Source organism: Anopheles aquasalis, chromosome 2 (assembly GCF_943734665.1).
Source record: "Anopheles aquasalis chromosome 2, idAnoAquaMG_Q_19, whole genome shotgun sequence".
NCBI lineage: Eukaryota > Metazoa > Arthropoda > Insecta > Diptera > Culicidae > Anopheles > Anopheles aquasalis.
In genome coordinates, this window is record NC_064877.1 from 72182722 (window position 1) to 72208146 (window position 25425).

At 47.0% G+C, this 25425-nt stretch overlaps 1 protein-coding gene and 2 non-coding genes across 4 annotated transcripts in view; 2 read left to right on the top strand and 1 right to left on the bottom strand.

Annotated features, from left to right (window-relative positions):
* Positions 1–25425, top strand: part of LOC126569129 (disintegrin and metalloproteinase domain-containing protein 10) — a 46515-nt gene that overhangs the window by 4147 nt on the left and 16943 nt on the right. For both annotated transcript variants that reach the window (XR_007607787.1, XM_050226019.1), the window contains exon 2: positions 18793–18816. Coding sequence is in view for 1 of the 2 variants with exons in the window: in XM_050226019.1 (XP_050081976.1) it covers positions 18793–18816 (24 nt within the window). In the remaining variant the exon portion in view is untranslated. The remainder of the gene's footprint in view (positions 1–18792; positions 18817–25425) is intronic.
* Positions 6727–6799, bottom strand: Trnak-cuu (transfer RNA lysine (anticodon CUU)). The gene has a single exon. It is a non-coding gene; the product is annotated as a tRNA-Lys (tRNA).
* Positions 7751–7823, top strand: Trnaa-agc (transfer RNA alanine (anticodon AGC)). The gene has a single exon. It is a non-coding gene; the product is annotated as a tRNA-Ala (tRNA).

Consider the following 25425-nt stretch of genomic DNA (forward strand, 5'->3'; position numbering starts at 1 on the left):
AAATGTCATGATCAGGCCAAGGAACTTTGTGTCAAAACCCGGGACCCGATGTTAATGTTCTTGATAACCGACAGGACGTAATTTAAATTTAGCAAGAAAACGATGAAATCCACAAAACTTTTCCATGGCATTTTCTACTGCAAGAAGAAAATGTCTGCATGGCTTGGTGGTTGATTGAACTTGCCTAAAATTAGTATCATCAAAAAGCCTTCGGAATGGTGGTGGTGGTACTGTTGCTATCGTGACTTCCTGGGGCAACATTTATTAAACCTTTTTTTTCTTCTACTACTCTGGAGCAGCAGCAGCAATATGGTGCTTGCAGATTGAGTAGCATTTTGTTTGCTTATCTTGCGTTCGACAACACTTCCTGTGTTAGTGGTTAGCACATCATTCACTGCCTCTGTTGGAAGAGAAATGGTTTGGCATCCGTTTTTGCATACTAGCCACCATCCAGAATCCATATAAACCTGATCCATCTCGCTCTGTGTAGACCTTTCCTTGCATTATTCCCTCTGTTTTCCACGTGTGTCTCAAGTCCGTTCAGGGGGCGTTCGTGCGTGCGTGTCTTTCGAGGGAAAAGGCCGTGAGCAAAATTTTCCTTCCACGACGCACACCAGCGCACACAAACACGCGCACGTTGTCTCGAAATGCAGCGAAGGCAGCACGAGAAGTGGGTGCCGGGAATTGGTCGTGCTTCAACCACATCAAAACCGCACACACCACCCTGATGGTCGTTTCCGCTCGATTCCAGTTGAGTTAAAAATAAAGCATAATGCTTCCAGCGCCGCCAGCGGACCAGACGACGGGGTATGGGGCTCGGTCCCCCCCGGTCTCGGTCCCGGTCCCGGTCCCGGTGGTGGTCCCCTTTGGATGGGTGCGTATGACGTGTTCTGCCGCCCCTGCACCGCTGTAAAGAGCCAGAGCGCGCTGCTGAGCAGGACGTGATTATAGACTGTTTATGAGTCTTTGTCGTCCCGCGTGTTGTTTCATTATATATTTGCATTATGCAATTTGGTTGCATTTTTCTTCCATTTTTTCCAGTTATAAAATGCCACCTTTTTCAGCGCCTGGCTTGCTAACATTAACATGCACTTAATATGCTGGTTTGTAGTTAAAAAGTAGATCCTTTAGTTGCATTTAACTAGATGCTAATAGAATTTAAGCATCAGTGGTGGGAAAAAAGATGTGCAACAAACTACTCAGCAGCAACATTGCTCATCTTTAACCACCGTGGCAATTGCGTTTACGGTGGCTCTGAAGCCTCAGGAATGATAATGTTTCGTGTGAATCTAATTTCAAACTACTTGCTTCTGGAACCGCTGCCCGCTGGCATGTCTCCGGTATTTCTCTGCATCGATGGGTACTTCCCATGCAAAGAAGAACGATGGTCGACCGGGCCATTACTGTGACTGACCGCCGGAGGGATTTTCCTCCGCTTTACGATCCACCAACGAACGAGATCGTCTGCCTGCCGGCCGGTCGTGACTCATTATTTACGCTAACAAGATCCGACTGGAGCGTGACACTCCTGGTTGCACGTGAAACCAGCAGGAATGTCTCAATACATTTTCTCGACAAACGCACCGAAAAGAAATAAAGAAAAATCTACAATGTAGGGATTGGATTTTTCCAACTTTTAATTTTGCATTTAAAAGTGAAACGTTCAAATGAAAATTTGTTTAAAGATGATGCAAAAACGTCGTTTGTTCTAAATAGAATCGGCAAGCGGAGCAGTAAATGTTTTGCTTCGTTTGTGCAGAATTTAAAACGCGATTCTATTTCTCTCAGATTGTGAAATACAAAACCGCTCCCAAGTGGGTTGAACTGTATGCTTGCCTTGCCTTTTGTAGACAGCACGTTCTAGTGAAGCGCAGTGGGGGTGGTGTGGAAAGGAAGGGGGGGGGGGATGGTGCTAACTCCGACGCGACCGGCGGCAACACATGACACAGCCACCAACAGCCTCTCTCTCTCTCTCTCCTTCTCGATCGACACGCACAGGCATACAATTAGAGGTCAGTAACATTGGCGATCATATACAACACACACCCTGCTACCACCCCACTCTCCCCTTTCGCTCATCCCCCTTTCGGATGCTCATGGAGAAGGCATGCAGCAGTATCGAGCGGCGGCAGTATCACCTCCAGAGTCTGGTGTTTGGCCACCGGGACCCAGAGAGCAATGATTCATGTTCCGGTTTCAGTTCGGAGCCGCACACCATCACCACCACCACTTAGCACCACCACACAGTGAAACGCCACCTTCATCCCTACTCTCCTGTCCATGCCGCCCTTTTCCTATTTGCTTTCCTTTGAGTTCCTTTGTCGCTTTGAAATCGCTTCGCGAATCTCGAAACCTGGCATGGCGAGCGCGAGAATAATCTACGCCACGCAAAGCCATTCCACCATTAATCATCATTTGAATCTCGTTGGTATGCATCACACGCGGATGTCACCAGTGGGCGCGCTCGAAACCGATTGGTTGGGGGTTTTTTTTTTGTCTGTTTGATAGCCATCTCTATGCTTCTGCCTAACTTCTGCCGAGCTCGTCTGTTGCTCGTCTACTGCTGCGGCGTTTCCTGTTTTCTTGTTCTGTCTGTGATGCGTGACCTTAAACTATGGTTGGATTGTTGGCAATTGTTTTAAATATTCTATTACGCTAGCCTAAAATGCTATGCTATGCAATGCTTTGTTTGGATGTTGGTGATGGAACATATAATTCGGGAAAACAATTCATCACAAGTCCAAACGCAATGCTCCAGAAATAATGAAGCTCTTTGGGAATGTTTGAAAGGAAGATCAACTTTCTTTGTGCGTTTAGTATTGAGAAATTCGAGCTATTTATATTTGAACATGCCAGCAACACAATTCTCCAATTATAGTGCAACTTTCCCCAGAATAATCATCAACGAACATGGGTTGATTGCTTACTTGAGTCACTCTCTTGATTAGGCATTCTAAGTCCAAAGAAACTTCTAGAACTGTTACTAGTTGATTCACCGTAATTAGTTCATTTAAATGTTTCACGATTTACTTACGAATGTCAAATTACCAAAATGGAACTTGATTGGATTCCCTTTTACAATCGATTACTACTATTTTCATAGTTCTGTAGCTGCAGGACACATTCTACCTAAGGCAGTTGGGTTAATCATCTTAGTATTTACTCATGGTTCTGCCCCAAAACATCAGTGAATGATGTTTGTTTGCTTTTCTTTCCTTCGAACGCTTTCCTTTGAATCCCCTTGAGTCTGGTGACCATGGAACTCATTCGAAATACAACTTTTATGTGCAAGCAAACACTCTAAAAATACATCTGTCCCAATATCGATTGCTTTTGTTTCTCTCAACGACATTGGCCGTTTAGGATGTTGCCTCGCGCATCGGTTGATGTTGATTGTATTCGTAGCAAGGACATTGATGTTTTATGTGATGGTAGTAGTATCAGCCGCAGCCGTATCCTTTTGTGCGATAACTTTGCTTTCCAATGAAGCCGTGCTGTTTGTGTAGCAATAATGTTTCCGTTATTCCTGATCCACAATGGACAAACGGTGCTACCCTGTGCGTGCTGCTGTGCTGTGCAACCGCATTCGTGAGATGCGTCCAGGTTTTGGCTTTCTTTGCGGGCGAGTATCCTGTCTCCGACCATAATTTCTGGTCTGGCACTGTTGAATAATGCATTGCGCATCCTAGCGAATGGAATTAGTCGCCCGTCGTCCTCCGTACGTACGTACTCTACACCGGTTAACGCACTCTGGTTAGCTTTAATGGGATTGAAATTGGAAATATGTCCCAACCGGCGGCGGCGCGGTTCCATTTAGTCTTTTATATTTTGTCTCTTTTTTTTTTTACTACTTTCCTTCCACAACTACTCGCCGGGCGGCTGGTTTACCATCCAAAAACATTAACGGTTCTCGTCGCTACGAGTTTCGGAAGTCATAAACCCAGAATGTATCATGAAAGCCATCGCCCTGGAGCACTGGAGCTGGCGGTTGAAAAAGTAGACGTAGAACAACCACACTCCGAGCGGTGTAGCTAGCGCGCAACGAACACTCATTGGATAGCTGGCACACGGGAGCACCGCGTGTAGCGAACTCACCGGAAAATTCATATAATAACATTTTATGATCCTTTGTTCTGGGTGTTTCATACGTTTTCATTCTTTTCGCTTGTATTTCATCTTTTTCTTCATATTTTCCTTACTCGGGGTGGTCCCTCCCTGTCTGGAGAGCAAAGTATGAAATTTTCGTCGCCCATGTTCGGTTTTGATCATCTAACGCTCGCTCTCCTCCTAATGTCACCACCAAAGCCACCCGGAGCCAAAAGTAAGATGTGCGTGATCAGCCACCGGACGGACCGAAGACCCCGGCGCGCCATCGTGGTGTACCGGCCGGACGGTCAAAGGTATTTTCATTTCGCCGGGTTTTTTTTTCGCTGTAGTTTCTTCCTGGAATATCTGGAAAAAGTCTAGACGGGGGACCAGCCAAATGCTTTGATGGTTTCTGGTCAGGTCAAGTCTCTGCGCACACTTGACTCGGTTGACAGATTTTTTTTCTCTCTCTCGTTCTGAACAAAAAATCCTCGAACAAGGATCGCTGCGTCGTCTAGCATCGTGAAGGAGCTTAAAATGTAGGAGTTTTTATTTCAGAGCTAACTCAAGCTTACTTTTTTGTAGAAGCTCAATCTATTCGTCCTGTTTCGTCCGGGTTATTGCTTCGTAATTTATATTATGATTTATGAGGTGTGCTTCATGCAAGCTTCAACGTTTTTGTGGTACTCTTTCTGTGGCTCGGAAGTGGACTGCTAACAGAAGAGACGTCATAAATCTTAAAGATTATAAAACTCACTTTCTGGTTGATGATTCCCGTAGTTCGTTGAACTCTAAGAACTGAACAAGGCAGTTCAATAATTAAGCAAGAATTTCCTATTAACATTGTTACAGTTAGATTTGTTTTACACTCATCACTTCTTTGCAACAATGTTTGCCAACAAAATTCGCGGGCAACCAGCGTAAAAGTTGAATGAAACGTCCTTGAAACAAGGGAAAACGAGCAATGATTCACGCTACGGCATTTAACGGAACATCGACACCTCGCTCTCTTTGCAATAAAGTAGAAAAACTTGAGATACTAACTCTCATAGGCTGCGATCGCAGCCGGAAACCATCACCACTCGCCGCACACCCTCGCGTCTGATAACGGCTGCTTCCGACAGCTACGGCCCCCGCATGGGATCGTGAATGGGATCTCCGTTTATTGACTTTTATGTGCCTGCCGGCAAAATCAGTACAAACAACAACATGCACATGCTGCTATCGTCGTCAGCGATAAGGGTGTGCGGAGTACCAGCCGTACTCTGTGGCCACTGATTCGCATCACTCCGAGGCAACGCACATCGACTGACTTTGGCTTTCGGGCGGATCTCGTTGGTGTGTAGCATCCCCCCCATTGTGCCGCGAATTGTTTAAAATATGAAAGTAATCATCTTCTCCCACCCAACACAACACAACACGGTCAACACGAATTGCTGTGGCCACGGCGTGTGTTTGTTGGAGTTGCAAGCGTTGCCTCTTTTCCCCCGTGTGTGTTGTGCATCATCATCTCTGCCCTGTCTGTCGGAATGATTCATCACCAGGGAATCAAACAGCGAGCTGCGGGGGGTCAGCGATATGATGGTGTGCGCCGCCACCGATACTGACCACTGACTGACGCCCCACGGTGGTATGTTTTATTTTATTTTACATTTTTTTTTCACCCCTTTCTCCCTTCCTTTCACTGCGTAAATACACAGTACACCTTTTGCGTGTATTTCGTCGCAGAGCCATCATCACCTCACCAGCAGAGCTTGCATCAGCTGAGAGTGGAATCAACGTTGTTGCGGTTTGCTCTACGCCCCTTTCACTGGTAAAGGTCAACCCCAACATTGAGCATATGATGGCCGCGATCGCGAGATAGCACCGTCATCACAATCTGCGAAGCGGCGCGTGTGCATCGTTCGGGCAAAACCAAACAAAACAACAGCAAACTAAATTAGAAACTCCAGTACTAATTGACCTAAATCAGGCGGGCGTGAACTATGCTCTACGGCGCCCGCACGGTGACTTTCGCTTTATCGCAAAACATTGGCAGTATGCGAAGGGAAATAGGGGGTATGGCGGGTGTTTTGCAATGTTTAGTCATCACCGGGGATTGCGATGAAACATTTACGGGGAGAAAAAAATCCAACTCCTGTTATCTTCTCGATGACAAATGGGAAATTTGACGGGAAAAATGGTTCTGTTATTATCAGTTCTGAGGGTATTTGTGAAGTCCATTTGTCCTGCTGGATGATGGGGTTATGTTGGTTCTGAAATAGCATATTATTGGTGTGCCGGGGTGTGATAAGAACGCAAAAATGATACTCAACCTTGACCATTCACCATTCTGCCTGGGGATGACGTGATTGGCCGGAAGAGTTTTGCATTCATTGACAGATGATTGTTGATTGTCGGAACGCAGTATTATGCGTTGGGTTTCGTTTGCGACCGTTCATTCGCATTTTTATTCCACTTATTATTCTTTTTTTTATAAAGTTGCTTATTACTTCTTCAGTTAAATACTTGTATATAATATTGCGTGTACACAAGACAACATCATGATACCCTTTATATTTGTTTATGTTTTAAATTAATGATGCCACCAAGTGCTCCTCGACAGTGAGGTAGAAGGACAAGACAAAAAGGAAGTTGCAGCGCCCAACGTGGGGCTCGAACCCACGACCCTGAGATTAAGAGTCTCATGCTCTACCGACTGAGCTAGCCGGGCTTGATAGAAGGGGAGATCCTCGATGTACGCCCGCTCACTAGACTGTCTATTGGTTTTTCGTACATTATATGCGATCTTATACTGTCTCTAAGTAACGTAACTTATGTTGATGAATTCCAATGGGCACTTTCTATGCGAAATCACGTCCACTGATAAGAGGCTGTTAAATCGACAACCCTCCCCCTTGAAGCTAACGATAACCACTTCCACTCAGGAATCTCAGGAGGGGGTTTTGGTGGATTACAGAGAATCGGTAGCTGTGAGCTTGTTAAGATAAGATTGGTCTGTACTTCCAAGGGGATTTATTGCGCCCAGGCTTTATGGTTATCAGGCAAAAGACTCTATCGAATGTAATGATTTATAAAGTGTTGATTGATCATGGTATTAGCAAAATAACAAATGAAATCAATCTCAGTTCGATTGCTTGTACGTTTATATTTACTTTCGCACTCTACTGTTGTATTGCAGTGATTTGAAAATTGCCAGATAATCATACAAACTGTATCAGCATGCTTGTACCTAAACAACGCTTATCATTATAGCGACACATACAACAGAGAACCAATTGGAAAAGGTCATGGACGAGCTAATAGCAGCAGATAGTGCCACTGCTAATGAATAAAGCTTGACGGATTTCGGTCAACCTACGGACTAACGAGCAACGGTGTTGCTGATTTACTTTTTTGTGTGCAAATGTAATAAATCACACTCTCTCCGCGATGTGCGAATGTGTTGATAGGGCTTTTTTGCATAATGATCGTGCCTCCTAGCGTGCCAGCGTTCCATAAACGCAGCCCATTACATAAGACCCAATTAAACCTGATGTTCCCTCAGCTTAAACATTTTAGCGAACCGGATCGATTATCGGGCGCAATCCTCGCACAATTCCAGGCCCCTGCACGGTTCATTGCCAGTTGACAAAATTGAAACCACGGCCAGGTGTTGGTACAAGGGGATGTAGCTCAGATGGTAGAGCGCTCGCTTAGCATGTGAGAGGTACGGGGATCGATACCCCGCATCTCCAAGAGGAAAATTGGAGTGAGAGTTCCTTTTTTTGTCGCGCCCAATTTTATTATTGCACAGTATCGTAAACGCGGGGATTATCTTGTTACACAATCGCCCAGAATATTATCGCTATTATCCACTGTGTGTATATGGTCGCCAAACGATTAAGATAACAGGCGTAGGGTGGCCATTAATGGTTACTATCGTGTCATAATTGCCGCGCCTCAGGATCACACCAACAAACGATTGGTTGGTTGGCCTGGGGACACACGAATGGATGGATTATCACTCCTCTCTCGGTGACCGCCCAGAGCCGCTGCTACAACAATGAAACGAGCCACAGTACGAAAGTCAAGCCTATTTAGTGGTCACTTATTTTGTCATTAATCACCACCGTCATCCTCCCGCTAATCGCGACTAGCTTCGCTCGCGCGGCCGGACCTGTGCTTCTAGCACATAAACACAGATACAAGCGCCACGTTATCGGTTCTCGCGTGAATTCCACGCATGACGACGACGTCCACTGCTGCCCTTTATGCCCACCATTAATATCTTAGCTCCTTTACCACTCACGGAAGCACCTCGTTGGTTTTTGGTGTGGCGCACCTCTTGGTGGGGAAGGGGGGAAGGGCTATAAGGTGCAAACGATCCACGTGCCTGCCGAGCCTTGGCTTCTTTGCATACTTTGTGTCCACAACGGTACTTCTTGCGCGTTCGCGTGTCACCATCCCATTAAGCCCGTCATCATCAACAACAACGATCCTTTTCGGTTGCTGTTTCCGCGGCTTTTGCGACCATTATTCGCGCCCGAGGGGTGGGAGGATGATGCGAGGGCGGGTTTCTTGACCTCGCAAATTGCCCGGCACTTTGGGTCTCTCGTTGGCTCTGAAAACCTTGCATTAATAGGTTTCTGGTTGGGTGTGGTTTCAATTTATTCTCGGCCCTGCTGGCTGGCTGGCTGACTGGCTGGCTGGCGGTACATGTGGGTCATTCGGTAAAGGACACTCTCTGCTTTCAGCGGATAAAAAGCGGCCAAGTCCGAGGCACCACCTGCAGCCGCCCGGAACTGACCAGCCATAAATTTTGGCCCCATTTCGTTCTTTCCTTTTGTCCCCTTGTTGCCGTTGAGTGCTTGCGGGAGCAGAGAGAGGAGGAAAATCATATTCTTCTCCTTCCCCTTTCCCAGCTCACTTCCACCCTGCACCCTACTGCAAAAGCCGCCACACCAGAATAGCATTTTGTTGCTGCCTTCCCGTTTTGCATTACAAAATCGATGAATTATGTTGCACCTCTTTTTCCCGCGCGGTAGCATATCGTCCCCTGGCGGGGCACGGTAGTGGCAGGTAGTGTGTGCTGCCACCACATCGTTTACCATCCACCCACCCACCCACGACGAGGTGGTGGTGGTGGTGGTGGTGTAGGAAGAGATGAAGGGATGAAGAGCACGGAAATGGAATAAAATATGCTGTTGTGGACCGACCAGAGTTTTGCATATTCTGCAGCACGCGCTGCGGATTCTCGATCGGTGTTGTGGAGGGTGGAAATAAAAAGGGGGGGGGGGGGGGGGGGGGAAACTGCCTACACTAAGAAAGAGGAGAGAGCCTATTACTCTCCCGGGTGGCTCGGGGTGTGGGGAGGGGTTGGTTGTTTTTGTTTCAAATATTCATCCCCCCATCCTCCGCTCGGAAGGAGGAGTAATTTTACGAGCTGTGACTACTCTCCCACGAGGCTCGTGGTTTGTTTTGTTTCTTTTTCTTTTTTCCCCGTTTTTCTTAGTTGTCGTTGACTCATATTTCAGTTCTCGATGACGGTCGGTCGCTTGGTTCTGTTTCTTTATTTTTAGTTATTTCCGGTCCGGGGCTTTACTGCTTTGCTGGCTTGGCAAGGATAATAACTCGGTATTGCACGGTGCGATTTATGATTTGCTAATGTTCGCTGCATATTATGTGCGGCTCGTTTTTGAAGCCATCCGGTGCATTAAAAGGTTCATGTTGTAATGATTAGAACAACGATAGAAGATCTCATTTGTATAATTTAAAAAATCAACCCGGTGAATCATGCAGAGAGAACACCCTATTTCGAAACATGATTACTTTCATCTGTCTTTACTCTGCCAACTCAAACATCATCAAATCTCTCTCTGTGCACCTTCGTGTTTTTATTAATTTCTTTACCATTCGTTCGGCAGCTCCCTGGTTTATCTCCCTTCGCAAAAGATGATTTTCCACCGGCGCACCGATAAGCGTATGATGAAAAGTCTTGGCCAAAACCTTTTCTGTTTTATGAATTCGGCTAAGGAGAAGCGCAGCGGGAGTTTGGTGAGAGGGGCTCGTGTGAAATGGAGGCTGATAAGCAGCTCTCTCTCTCTGATAGCCAACGTTCCTTTTTTTTTGGGGCAGACTTCGGGTGGGAAACCCATAAACTGTCCCATCCCATTAGATGCGGATTAAATCTTGTGGCTTCTGAAGCTGAAGACACACACTCGTCGATACAGTGGGCCGTGTAGCGAAGAGAAGAAGCATAAATCCGGGGCTTAGGAAGAATGAAGTTAGAGGAGGACCTCATACGAGGCACCACAAACACACTGTGGCGAGCTCTGGTTATAAGCCCGATCGCTCACACAAGGTGGAGCCGCATAAATATGATATTTCTCCTCTTCTGCGAACCAAATTCCTCTTCTCTTCCACTCGGTTGGTGTTGGTGGAAGGGCTCACAGGCATCTTTCCGGCCCCCCGGGGGGTGGGGATTGATCGATGTTCGTGCTCGAATTCATACGCTAATGTGCCCTGGGCTGCTGTGGGAGCTGTGGCCGCATGGTGTAAGCATGCTAAATCCTCCCAACCTGGCGGTATTACCTGTTGAGCCCGGTGGTGTTGCGTGTGTTGCGTTCCGTTTTGGATTATCCTGTGGTATTCCGTTCCATTTTTTTTTACAGCCGAACGTTGCGAAGGAACAATGCGATTATGTTGAAGCAAAAAGTGTTTCTGTTTCACCTATTCAACGGCGCTACAATACATGTGAACTGAACAACCAAGCATGAGCCTGCCTCTGTGCTGATTATTGGATGCTAAGAAAAACACTACATTTATGAATTTATGCAACAGCATAACAGTGTGTGTGAGGCAAAGGGTTCGGGTCGAAAGAATCGCCAAAGGGAAACCGCAAAGGATTTGCATTTTTCTCCGCTTTTTTTGTTTTTTGCTTCCATTTCTGGTCGATCAAACAGCCTCCATCATCCCCACCACCCCTGCCGGATGTTGTGGTTGGCTGTGGCCGTGGCCAACGATAAAATCGGACCCAAACCGAATTAACTTGTGGCGTGGCTCGAGAAGCTCACTTTGCATGTGCGCCGGTTCGCAGCAGTTACTGTTGTAATCAGCGTCCCCTCCTGTATCGCTTGGCATTATTATTATGATGGTCAACCAGAAAAGAGCCCTTGCGTGGTGCTAGCGGTTTCTCTCGAGATATCCGAGTGTTCCGGGTCCAGACTCTTCCTTTCCACTCTCACGCCATCGCTCTTTGCTTGCCTGATCATCACATTTAAATAATTCATTATTTTTTCCCCATTTTTCCTACGAATCTGCAATGTAGTGGACGCTCTCCACCAAAACCTTCGTCTGTGCTTCGCAAACCTGGCTGGCTGGGAGGGAAATTGCTTAGTAAGAGAGTGTCTGGCACGAAGCCGCAACCAGACTCTAATTGCTAGCAACAGATCCTTCCAGCCGTTTGTTTGTTCAGACGCCGTACAGACGATGGCGGCTTCCAGACGAACATACACAGTCTGGCAGGAGGCGGAGGAGAGGCAGAGATCATGCGGCCGTTGAACATATTATGCTGCCTCAGGATGCATCGCTGGCAGCATCGCAACATCGATGCTCTTCGAGGTTGCTGCCTAGGTCCGGGCGGGTCTCCGTGTCCGCTCGTCCGCTCTTCCAGTTGCATTTGGTTTGTGACCGAAGCGTCAGCCACCAATATGATGATGGCGGTAATTGCCCTCCAGAGCATAAGGGGAAGCAGCATGATGGGAACCCAACCAATGAAGAAATGAAGAGTGAAAGGGCGCAGGATAATGTGGGCAACACTAATTAAACCGCAGGCTGTATTTGGTTTGCAGGATTCGTGGGGTGTATCTGCTACCGCTCGAAATGTGCTTCCGCCATTTTCGTTCTCTTAAACCCGGTGTGCTGTGTGGGGCTTTTTGGTAGTCGTGCGGTTAGGTCGGACTGTTTTGTAGGTTTTTTACTGCTCCGTCCGGTGTATGTAGATCCGTTGAATTTATTATTAAACAAACGAATCGTCGCAATGCATTTTATCTTTTAACTTTTTTGTTACTCTATTCGCGTGTTACGATGCATGGAATAAAGTTGTCTCAAAAATTATGTGCGCACATGTGTGCAGTGATCCACTCGGTCAGCAACGCATGCCTAATGCGCACTATGAACTACATTATTTATTTTCATTTGCGAACAATCTACTCCCTGCAGCAACCCCCTGTGAATGCTGAATCATTGTTTGTTATTGAAGTGTTTTAAATTACCAGCTACCCCTTAACGTGTGATGGAAAATCCTCACAAAAAGTAACCAAATCGCTATCAAATCGACGTGATGTCACTGCTGCGCCGCAAAAGGCAAAGCTCGACAAAGAGATTAAATCGTTGCCCACCGACTGATGGCGAGTAGCGTGATGACTAATTAATCTGTCCTAAACGATCCGTTAGTTGCGTTGGATGCATGATGCACTTTAGTCTTTTTTTTTGGTTTGGTTTGTTTATGTAATCAAATCGCTCCATTGCGCGTTGCTGATGATGTTCCTGCACAAGCCTGATAATCGGCGTCAATCGAAAAAGGTCATAGAAACCATTCGTCAAGTCGTAAAAGCGGGTTGGGGGCTCTCTCTGTACCACGAAAAGCCAGTTCCGATTGCAGGGATGTGGTGACGTCGAAAAAGCAACATAAATTGAACAGAAAAAAAATAATGCACCCCCTTTTTTGATGCTCACCGCAAAAGCAGACAGGAATGGCTTTTCACGAAAAAACCACATCCCGTGCAGAATGCACATTGATTGTGGCTTTAGCCTGATTTCCGGCCCTTTTCCGGATTCATTTGCCACGCATTCGGAGTTTGGTTGATGCTCGATTGCCATGGGGCTTCAATACAGATCGATGGTTGCGACGTTGTGATGGCGATGAATTGTGTTTCCTTTTTTTTTTTGAGAGTTTTTACAAACTTTACAAGCCAACTCAAAAGGATTACGCGATCTGCTTTGGAATTTAATTAATAAGGCACATGTAATCATCAGTAATTTCCTCCCTTTTCGGAGAATGCTTTGAATGAATCTCATTCATTTCATTCGCTCATTCAATTCATAGCTTCAACGCATTCGTCTGCTTTAATATCGCTTGATCGGTCCCCAAAAACCCAACGCAACAGCATCCGAAAGCGGCTAGAAAGATACGGGGAGATGAGTTGGTGGAAGTTCATTAAATCAATTACCGCGCCAAATTGTACACCCGCGCTCCAGGAGCTCCAGGACCTTTGGCACGCGCGCGACGTCACCTTTACCGGCAAACACGACAATAGCCTACCGTTTGATTGGTTCAAATTTACTTCTCGGAAATGTGTGTTTTCCAGCGGGTAACGGAAACAGAAGTAAAAAAAAATGGGAAAAATCTGGCTTCCGAAGGTTCCGAAAGCTAACGGCATGTTCTGTTTTTTTTTCGATTCTCAATCCTCCAAACGACCGAATTTACACCTTCTGTTCGCCATTTGTAATCCAACCGGTCCACCCGCCCGCTGGTACGCACTTTCGTTATCGGATCGCAATTAACGATTTTGATTTTCCAATAAATGATTTTCCGCCACTTATTTGCTGTCCGCGTTCTGATTCGTAGCCTGCCGGTGGGATTGTGGGCTTCTTTCAACGGAAAAGCGGCCTTTTGTATGCTGGATGTAATCGTTATTTCATTAATTAAAATGGCTGAAAAGCAAAGTGGGGTGGCCTTATTGGATGCTGTAAAACGATAAATCACTTATTGGATAAAATGAAAAGCTCGTTTGGGACGATTGTTTGTCTAATTTTTAAAATGTTTTTGCAAAATGTTGAAGCATCCGCGAGGGGATTGAAAAGTACGCGGATTTAAGTTGCCCATCCACCGAGCAGGTCGCGCCAGGTCAGGACATTGTCCTTTAATTGACTGGAATGCTGTATTTGGCTTGAATATTTGAAATTCAGCATTATGTAGATAGCATTTTACAGGATCATAAAAGTGAGGGAAAACATGCTCAATCGCGTCATGGCTAGATTGAATTTTCCTGACAGTTTTCCTCCGTTCAGCTCCGACTACCACCACCCACCGGCACCTCCCGCGATACTTTTGTTTTATGGTGAATTATAATTAAATTTCCCCGAACAATTTTCCACCATTTTTCGCTGGCAAATACGGGGGCGCACACGTCAGTCGGAGACGGCGCGCGACCCCGCAACCTACCAGCCGGGTTTTCGACCAGTGGTTTCGATTTGTGGTGTGCTGGTTGGTCGGCTTGCCGCCACCTTCTCTTTCTCTCGCTTTGCCTTCAGTTTTTGCATTAATTTTCGTTGCGTTTTGACGGCCAGGGCGCGCGCAGTGACGGACGTACGGTTGGCCGTCGAAGTTTTCCCCTCCCCTCTTCTCTAGAGCCCCCCTCTCCCCACTAAACGTCGTCCTCAACGGGCTTCTCATGGGGGTGAGATGCGGTAAGGCTAAAGAAAATTTAAAACTTGGCCATGCCGGCCATGGCTTGCTTGCCGCTGTTTCATGCTGTCGTGCTGTGTGTGTCTGTTGTGTGTGATGGAATTTTCTCGGCGTTTGCAAAAGCCCCAAGCGCCCCCCGGCCCGAGATCGTGCTTTGCTCGTGACGGATGTTTTGACAGCCGCTTACGCGCTCGCTCGCATACACGCAGAGACCACACCGGTGCGCCAAGCGGCCAAGTGACCACTGGAAACCGTGTGGCCCCGTGTGGAAGGCCAAAGCTACCGCCACACCATCGTCGTGCGCGGCGTTTGTAATTATTTTCCATAAATTTTGCGTTCGTTTCAATGCCACCACCGGCGCCGCCGCCATCGTCAGCGTGTCGCACGGTACGAGGTGGAAAGGAAAAGCCGCCGACGGTAAATGATGACGAGTTTTCATGTCAAGGTCTCTGAGTCGATGAGCCGCGCCGTGCTGCGAGCCGCGAGAGAGAGAGAGAGAGGACGTGATGATGATGAAGATGCGTGCGTTTCGGTTGAGCAACGGTGACGTTTAACGCTTTTCCGCCGACGGAGCTTTGATCGCACGTTCGCCGCTGGCCGCTGTGCTCCAAGTAGAAGAAAAACCCTCCCTCCCGAGCCCAGAAATGGATAGACAACTTCCATGGATTGGTTTATCTGTGTGGCAGGTTGACGCGTTGATGATGAAATCCCAATTTGGAGCTTGTGTTCTCGTTAGACTTGCTAACTCAATTTGGGGCTTTGAAAACAGATGAAATTTTGTCAACAATTCACACAAAATAGGTGCAAATTTTGAACACAACCGTTGCAGGTACCATGTTCCTTTTTTAAAGTACGCAGAAATCATTCTTTCCGTCGACAATATTGTATTTTGATTTGTTGTAAACACTTATGTAAGCTTTAACTATAATTTCTAGACGACGCCTATTTTAAAACAACGTAAATAATGTTCAATAATGCAAACTATCATCGTTAGCTAAGTTCAAACATTTCCCTGACGTCCGAATGGATGATTTTTTCGCCATTTTTCTCAAGTTCTCCTATTCGTCCACCTCCAGGTTCCAGCTATTGCTAGGTTTTTTTTCTGTAATTGCATTTTCCTCAGTTGAGCTCCGATCAAATGGTCTCTTTTTGGATGACTTTGGAGGATTTTCCCTTTTTGCATGCCCCATCCGCTGGGCATGATTTGTGCCAAACGCCAAATTTCCTTCAGGTCAGGCAGCTTTTTTCCACGCTCACTGGATGGAGTAAACCCGATCCCGAATGATTCTCTGAAACGACACACGGTTCGCGCATAAAACATCCAACGGGAAAAAATCGTGCTCCGCGAGATTCGGATCGATATATTTCGTGGGCCAACCCTGCAGTCAGCCACACGTGTTCCCGTGTCCCGTGTTCCCGTGTCCCGTTTGGTCATAAATTGCATCCTGGTGTGTGTACATGACGATATTTCAATATTTGACCGTGCTACAGCTACGCGCTTGATCGGTTTATGCAGAGGGCGAGAGTTTCGTGTGCTGTCGGTGCTCTTATCCCTTGACCTGAAACTCGAAATTGCGCGAACGCAGCTAAACGCGTCCAGCGTCGTTGGCAACTGGTTAGTTTTTCGCGCTGGCCTCTCTGATGGCCGCCTGTTGCAAGGTGTGCCCTCTCTCGCTGGGCGTTTGCTGGGAGCAGATTGGGTTTTTTACCAGATTTAGAGCCAGGAGTTTGGCGCACCAAACGGTGAGCCAATTTATTTGGCCAGCAGCAACAGCAGCAGGAGACAAGGGCACACGAACGAGGTGGATTTAGAATTTCCAAGGGTTTTTTTTTTCGTTACTTTGCTGCTCCAACCGAGCGTTTGTTGGAGTTATGATGGTGGAATTCTTATGGAAATATGGCTGTTATCACCGTTGCCGTGTCGTAAATCAAACTTTCCGCCAACGGAGATGGTATATCGTCGGAAGCGCCTAGACGCTCAAACTGTCGGCACACCGGCACGGGGCGCACACAGCACTTTGCTTTGTCTTCATTTGATAATGAAAAGCTTCTCATCGGACCGAACAACCGACCGACCTCCCTCTCCTTAATGTATCATTTTTATGCATTTAAACTTTTGCATCTTTTCATCGTCGTAAGCCGACATCGAGTCCGAGACAATATCATCCATCTCCGCAGTCTTGTAGAGAGAGAGAGAGTGAGTGAGATTATGGTGAGCAATTCGAGTTGCTGGGAAGTTTGTTCTATCCCGGCCCGCAACCAGTCAACCAAAGGGGCCGCTTTGTTAGTATTCCCTGCACAAAAAGCTCAAGAGTTTTGCAGCTTAGTGTCATCCTTAACGTCGCTTACCACCGGAGAAGGCACCGCATTCGGCGAGGATCATTTCACCGGAGAGGACGCGCAAAGGCAACGCAAAGTGACATCAAGGAGCGCAGCAGTTCTTCTTCCTTCGAAAGGGAGTTTGGAGCTTTGTGCTTTGCCCGGAGAATAGAAGAATAGTTTTTTTTTCTTTCATATCTATCAAGTCGCTGTCGCTGTATTATTCTGCCGTAAGCAGCAGCAGCGAACGATGAGAAGCATCATCTTCCTCTGAACTGTGTAGCGGCTGCAAGAACGCGCGCCTCATTGTGCTGTAGATTTAATACCTTCTTCTGGGACCAGAGCGTTTATTTGGACGCACGGGGGGTTACAGTCTCTCTCTCTCTATTCATCCCTTCATCGTGTACTAGGCAGCTGACTCTTTCTACAGCCACTTCTTGGAGCCAGACATTTGAAATGCGCCCAAGTCAAGTCACTTACAAACGGCAAACGGTTGATGCCTTACGGAAGGCTGAAGGGCTTGTGCTTACTTCTCTTGGCAACTTCAAGGCGCCCACCGTTTGGGCGTCTAACCTTCCAAAATGAATGAATGCCCGCCTGAGCAATGTGGCAATAAGTTTCCGCAAGTTGGCGAAGCGAAAGCCAACAACTGACAACAGGAGCGGTGCAGGTGAAAGGACGTGCAGCGACGAAGCTATGCAGCAGCAGCAGCAGTAGTGTGCATTCATTAGGTGCAATCCTTCGGGAGGAAGGTAGTAAACTTTTCACAATTACTGCTGTCAGCGGTTGCGTTGGTGCCTCATACACTGCTTGCCGTGCACCGCTCATGCTCTGTGGAGTTGCTGAAGAAGCAACTCAATGCCGTGAGGAATATTTGCAGCAATCACTTTTGCATAAGAGCCTTTGAGATAAAATTTAAAACCAGATGTGCGCTGGTGTGGAAGTTATGGCATGATAGAGAATCGTCAGATAGTTCCTGTAAAGTGATTATCGCACAGAAAGATTTGAAGTGAAATCGGAAAAGACGATGAAAGTGTCCTCCATGTCCCCTAAGGAGGATTGCATGTCTCATGTTGTCAGGTCAGTTCCGGGGGATTCAGCGCAGGTAAAACATTAATGATGGAATACTTATGGCATGCGGGTGTTCCCCGCCCCATTCCGTGTGTTTTCGCGTAACACAATTCACGTCTCTCCATCAGCGTCCGTGCGCCTCATCCTCTCCCTGGGCTCACTGCATATTCATTTATCTTCATACATATTTGAACGTCCTTTGCTTTGCATTTTTTGTCCCCTCGCTCGTGCATTCGGCTCCACTCCAACCGCCCCACCGCCCCGTTGTCACTTCTCCGCGTCTACGGTGCCATCATTTGGTGAGATGCACATTTCATTTGACTTTCATAACCATCGTGGAGCCCAGCGCTCACCCAGCAAAATGTGTACTCCTGCTACTCGAGGAGCTTTCTTGTTGTGCTCTCGGTGCTTGGTGCTCTCTCTCTCCCAGGGTTCGTCCTTCGGAAGGATACCGAGCAGCAGCAAACGTTGGTGAACGTCGTCCGGGGGTGGGGTTGTACTTAATAAGCAGCGATGCTACTCCGGCTTCAAACATTGCGAGCTTAGCTGCCTGCCGGCTGCTCCATATGAGATCCACCCTCGGATGTGTGGTGTACCGGGGGGGGGGACTCTGTGTGTTGGGCAGAAATGTCGCCAGGAGGATTTACAATCCCGCCCCGGATAATGCATTTTAAATGATTCGTTCACAGCAAAGGGACACCGTCACGGGGCATTATTTTATGCTTTACACTCCAATTCACCATTATGTGTGTTCTGCTCTCTGTTTCTTAATAAAAACGGAAAAATATGGAATAAAACCCGGCGCTCGAATGTGTACGTCTAGCAACTAATGATGTTTCTTCGTTTCTCTCTTTCTCTCGTTACAGGTTACGTAAGAGAATCAAAGAAAGGTAAGTCCGCAAAAGGGCCACGAAAAAGAATGGTCTGGCCGCCTTCTGCCGCCCGTTTAACGTCTCGTGACATAACTTTCGATTAAGACTGTGCACTGTCGCGATACTTTTGGGTTGTGTTTGTGAAGTTTAACACGAGTTTTGGTTGCTGGTTTGGGAAAACTTTCTTCACGCGCCTTGTCGGTGTGGCATTGGGCAAAAGTGTCCTTTGGCCAATGTTTGCCGGCTATCATTTTCGTCATGTTGTATCTACTAGACCATATTATGCGAAAAGGGGGTGGTCTTGATGCGAAAGTACGAACCAAACTTCCAATGATTCCGAGAATCATACTCTTGCGTTTCATATTTCGAATTTTGTTTGGTTTTGTTTTGGTTTTGTTCCCACGTGCCAAGATGGGGCCCACCTTGGTCTCGGTGCGCCCGCCCCTTTTGAACTCGCATGTTGGAAAGAAGATATCAGAAATCGTATTTCCAATTTCACCCCTGGAGGTTTCGAAGCGGTTCGAAAACAATTTGATGTTTGTTGTTGCGTTCGATCCGCGCGCCCCCCCCCCCCCCCCCCCCCCTCCCTTATCTGCGACATACACAAAGAACTTCCATTCTCCTGAATCTTGCCCTTTTTGGAGGATAATTCATGATGCGGTCCTTTCTGGCCAAAATGGCATTATCGGAACACGCATACACACATAATGGAGGAACACAGTTCTAGGAAAGGACAATCAGAGAGCTCTGGCAATGATGGAACAAATGAAACCGTACCCCCGGGCAAGGAGATGTGCCGTGTGCCGGCTGTGTACCGATGAATTAATTTTATTCCAATTCCCAATCGTTGATTACCGGTGGCTGATATGAATATTTAAATTGTTTTTTGCCCTTCGTTCGCTCACCGTTCGCCTACGGGACGACGGTGGCGCACGTTATCGGTATCGATTGTCGCCCAAAGGAACCGACCTTTCGCATCCTTTTTCTTGTTGATCCGGATTGTGCGCAAACATGTATCCTTCGTTTCGAGGAATTAATCTTGTGAAAAAGACGGGCAGGGCATGTCTCTGAGGAATGGAAAGAGGAATGATTTAATTCTGAAAGATATTTTTCTTGTCATCTTCGTCGTCCTTGTACAATGCGAGCCCTTGTTGCTTGAAGTCTAGCAAGATCAGATCAGTTTTCGGCTCAATGCTTTGTCCAGAGAACCGTCCGTGCTTTACTCACATCCAGTTTCCAATTTCATCCTCTCAAATTGGCCATGTGTTTAGCAGCAAATTAGCAGCTCTTCTAGGTAGTTTCGTGCGGGAAAATTTACTGCCCCATTCTGCCTCTATCAAAGAGCAACTTTGTAAATGGTCTGTATCCAACGAATCTTGCAATGCATTCAGCAATGCAATGAAACTCGAAGGCTATTAGCGAAGTATATCGGGGGCTCTCTTGGCTCCCCCAGTTGTAAAGGAGCCTCCGAATGGAACGACCCCTGAAAACGAGGAGCGCATGCTGCCCAGTCTCTCCCAGTTGACCCAGTTTTTATAGGTCAACAAAGGCTAGCTAGCGAAAATGCATTTCTGGGACAAGGAAGGATGACTGTTTGCAGTCCTGTCAGAGCTGGTAAACTATTCAGTATCTTTGCTGTCTCGGCTCGGCTCGGCAAGATGAATTACGATTGGTGTGCTTTCATTGCGAAACAGGACGGGAAAATCGATAGTTGAGCAGAGAAGGTAGCATTTTATCCAAATCGACTTGAAAACCTGTGTAAATATCGTGTGAGAAGTGCACTCCAAAATTTCTACACTAAAATAGTATTCGGAATGCTATACACTCAGAGGTCTAAATATAGTTTAAAACGAACTGTAGCGAAATTGCACGAAATCCACATAAATCGCACATTCATCATAAATACAAAGGATTCTTTTTTTCGGGTGTTCGTTGTTGGTTTTGAATTTTTGGTTCGTGTGTTGGCAACGAAAATCCACGAGACCGAGTGGTGTGATGTCTTCATCATAACGCCTGGTGGAGGCTACCGCGCACGATAGATGCACGAGAAAAATAGTTTGACATACGCGCGGTGCTGCTGCAGCGGCGTTCGCTGTATCCCACAATGAACACAACGGGTTGCATTTCTGGCCAGCGGTGGGGACATGGTGGGGGAGGGTGGAGGAATCATGTCTAATGTGCTCTGGGTGTAATATGCTCGCCCACACAATTCCGCCCAACATTCGGTTGCGCATGGAAGCACGTCGTACCCTGCACACCAACCCAGGCAAGCGTAACACATTTCGTCGTCGCTGCACAGTGCTCGGAGAGCCAGAAATGCCACGCAGAAGTTCCTAAGCATTGTTTCTAGACCAAAATGCATGCTTCCCAACCCCGCATGCTCCAAAGGGGGGTGCCCGCTATTGAAGACTCTCTTCATTACTGCAAGTGTTTGGAATTAATTGTAGTTTTCCACAAGCGGTTCTGAAGCGGAGTCTGCACACGCATACGTGTCTATGTATGTGCGGTTCAGTACGTGAGAGCATTCGTGTCGTAGAGATGGCGCGGACGGAGGATGAAACGCCCGACGGAGCGGGTAATTTGTTTGGAACATTTAGGAAATTCCTTTTCGTAATTGGATAACTTGCGGGAGTGGCAACAGAGAGAGAGGGAGAGCCCCTCAGTCTCCAAGATATTGGAGATGCTACGTCACCTTACCACAAACTCCCACTGGAGTGGTCCCACTCACAGACAGCTAACTGTTCATCAAGGGTGTTGGGAGGATGGGGATCGGATCGAAGACCTTGAGATGTGTGACGACTTGACACTACCATCAAGTGTAACAATGTGTCTCGACTGCTCTCTGCCGGTTTACTGCTGACCGGATGCTCTCACCGATGGTAGAGATTGAAGGGAAGAAGAACAACAGCAGCAACAGCAGGGCCCTTATCGACGATGTCCAATCACTTTGGAGTCAACATCTGACCAAGGGCGACACAGTGCCAGCAACTCGAATCTTCCCCCTCTGCTCTCCATCTCCGGCGACGGCGCTTGCAGTAATTATTCTAATGCTCGCTAATGACATTAGAATCTAGACGCTACTGAGGCAGCTCCTGGTGCGTCGCGGCGTACTTGGAATGAGAAGAGCGCGTTTTATTGCAATGCTCAATTAAGCCCACGCTCTGTGCATGACCTTTCCAATCGACCTTGTCGTCATTGTGGTCCTGGTTTGGACTTCGCGACTGAATGGGAATGCTGTTTTGTGATGGATTATGAAGATGTTTAAGACGTTATTGCTGTTTTCATTTGTGGAAATTGTGGTAAAACGGGATACAAAATGAAGAATCATTTATGTTGTTCGCTTTGTAGAAGGATAAATGATGTGCTGTACAGAATATTATTTACACGGTTTCTGTATTTGTCTGTAATTAGCGCAATGGCTCCTCGTAAAGCCACTCTGTCACCGACAAGCTAACTAACTGCTAAGCTAACAACATTAAAGGATTACCCTTTCCTTAGCCATATCGATTGCGAATGCCGTGTTGCTGTCTCCAGTTACGTCACCTAACTGGCAATTTGTAATTATTTTGTACCGGCCGTTGGACTTTATTGGCTTCAACCGTCGCTGGATTGTTTGATTTGTTTCGTATTAAAATTAGTTAAAATTTACAACTAACTGCTTTAAAAAGCTACTGCGTGTTTTGCTGCAAATTGATGCGAATGCGAACTCAAAAAGCATTCAGCAGCCACCAACAACATGGCCATAAAGCCACAGCATGTCGACAAATGGGTTAAGTTTTGGTTTTGTTTGCCGCGCGCGACGGTGTTCCTTTGCTGTTATTAGCCCCTGCTTATCACCCTGGTACCCACGGGGGGGATGCTGGAGAGTATCTTTCGCAAGCGCGCGTTTGTTTGCTTTCCATCCTCTGGCTCCTGGCTCTGGGGCTGGTTCTGGCAGGCTGCTGCTGCTGCTGCTGCTACAACAACTTTCGCATTCCACGTGGATTCGGTCGAGTGGCAGTAGTACCGTTCGGTGGAACGTGTGCAACACCGATAGCCTAAAGTTATGCTCGGTTGTTAAAAAAATATGTTGCTATTTTATCAGTGTCCCATAGCGCCCAATAGTACTCCAGCACCTGGAAGCGGGGAGGAAACTAGTAGCACGAACAACAGAAAGAAAAAAAAACACAAAACGAAAAGCTCATCCGAGATGAGTCCACCACCGCTGGTGGATGTGACCATTGCAAGTGAAATTTTTAAATTTGGATAATTTCATTAAAAACTTTTGCCTAGAAGCGGAGCAGCAGCAGCATGGTCGTCAAGGTTTTGGCACGTGCACCTCCTCACTGCTCTGGAGGGGCACTATCACGGAACCAGAGTGGACATTGGTTCGTTGGTTGGTATCACGTGAAAGCTCGCCAACCATTGCCACCAACACGTACGCGCCAACTGGAAGCAGTTCTTTGCGTTGTGATAACTCCGCGCAGTGGTCGTTGCCTGCATCGCGGTGCGGTGCAACGATGCAACGATGCGGATTGTGGGGGTCCTCTGGGCTCTGGGCTCTGGTCTGGTCTGGTGTCAGTGCCGGTCATGTGTCGCGTAGGCGATGGAAGGCGTCGAGTTTGAGAAACAATTTCCCGTCGAAATAGTTTTCATGATTATGGTTGTTGTCGTTGCTTCGGTAACTTCCTGTTTGTTTTGCCAAACACGCTCTCTGCAGACGAGCGCGACACACACCCGGACACGGAGCAAATGCCATTGGTGGAATAATGAAAATGCTTTCAATACATTTTAATGGAGAGAGAGAGAGAAAAACAAAACATCACTCCCTGCACTCGCTTCCGTGCGACGACGACGGTGGCGAGATGTAAGGTGGATGCAAGGTCAGCGGGAGGAATGTGTCGCAACAATTGTGTACCGTGGATACACTATGCTCAGGGAGTTCGGAAAAAGCTGGCGAACTTGCACCAGCAAGGTGCATCCAGGCAAAACAGCAGCATACTGACCCTGATATGAAATGATTTTTCCACGGCGCGCGCCATTCCCCTTTTTGGCTTTCCAGTTTGCGCCACTTGCATGTCACCGAGTGCAGCTTAGTTTTCCTACATAGAAAGTTGAGCAGAGAAAGAGAAAGAGGAGGGTTTGCCAGTGAGTTGAACAGGTTTCATCACATTTTCCGCACCTAGCTGTGCACCTTCATACTACAGGTGACGCAATCGCTACAAGCATCCTTTTACATCGCACCAGCGTGCACCGCAAGCAACCACCAAGGATATGTCAAGGAAAAGTGCATTTTCCCATTCAGTATTTTCTGTCGCGCTTGGCTGTAATGGAAGGATGGTGGTGGCGTGGGGCAAAAAAGGGAGAAACCCTTTCGAGCTCCAATCACAAATCACTCCGGGGAGGCGAGGGAAGTTGAAAGTAGAGGTAGAGTGCGCGCGCCCTGAATACATATTTTGCATACTTTTGCAAACACCTGGCCCACGCCAGCTGCTTTTTGCTTTTATTCCTTTTTCCGGCTCGGGCATGTCTTGGCCTGACATTGGAACCGTTTGCGAAGAAGCGAACGGAATTCCACCGTGGTTACGATTGGGGAGCGCACATTTTCTGTGGAAATGCTGTGGCTGGCACTAAATCAATGTTGCCCTGGAACCCTGAGGGTTTCTGTGGCAATCTCGGTAAAGTTAATAATAATTGTGTTTTGTATTCGAAACTGTTCAAACGGAAACTATGAGCGCGTGGTAGTAGTGAATGCTGGGATGTTGGATGGGAATTGTTGTTAGCTTTTGTATTAGCTTCTATATTGCATTTTTGATAACTTCAAAATTCTAATCTACTATAGGGTAGAAGTGTGCAACTCCTCTTGCTATCTGGCTTCTTTTCTCACAAACACGATGCCTTCACTAAATTACTTTGATGAATGATAGTTTCATTCCACTCGGCACAATACATAATTCAGCACTGTGCTTTAGTAAGAGTCTCTCCACAGAAAACCGATCAAGATCATGCAAACCCTCGACACATATTACATTAACTCATTAGCAAGTGCAACCAGATGCAACCGAGCTATGATCTCCGTGGGGACTGGTTCATGCTACCGTAACAAATGAAATCGCATCAAGAAATCTACGCACGGGGAGGCAGCATTACCTTGGGCGAGTTTGCTAAATCTCGATCCGAGACGAAGGTCTCGGCAAGTCTCTGCGCCAACTGCCTCGATTATGTAATCTCTATTTTGCACGCCTAAGATGCGCTAAGGCTGCTATTTCATCCGTCTTAGGCAAATGCGCTATTCTCCTCCTCGCTGTGAGAACCATTGTGTATCTCAAGAGGTGTGCGATGCCGTGATCAGAGTGTTTCGCCAGACAGCAGAAATGCGTTAAGTAAATCGAATGATTTCAATGCATGATTTGGCTGATAAGAAGATCAATTTGCATTTGCTGTGTGGGTAAAGTGTTCAAGGTTGTTGGTCCAATATTCATCGCAATGCTATTACTACATAGCATTTGTATTGGCGTGCGTAAGGTTCTTGCTTTTCCATTTTGTATGAAATTCACATCATATGGTGTGGAAGACCAACGACCAAGTATCATCACAATAAATGCTGACATTTACCATGGATGGGCATATTTGTTCCACGAACTCAAA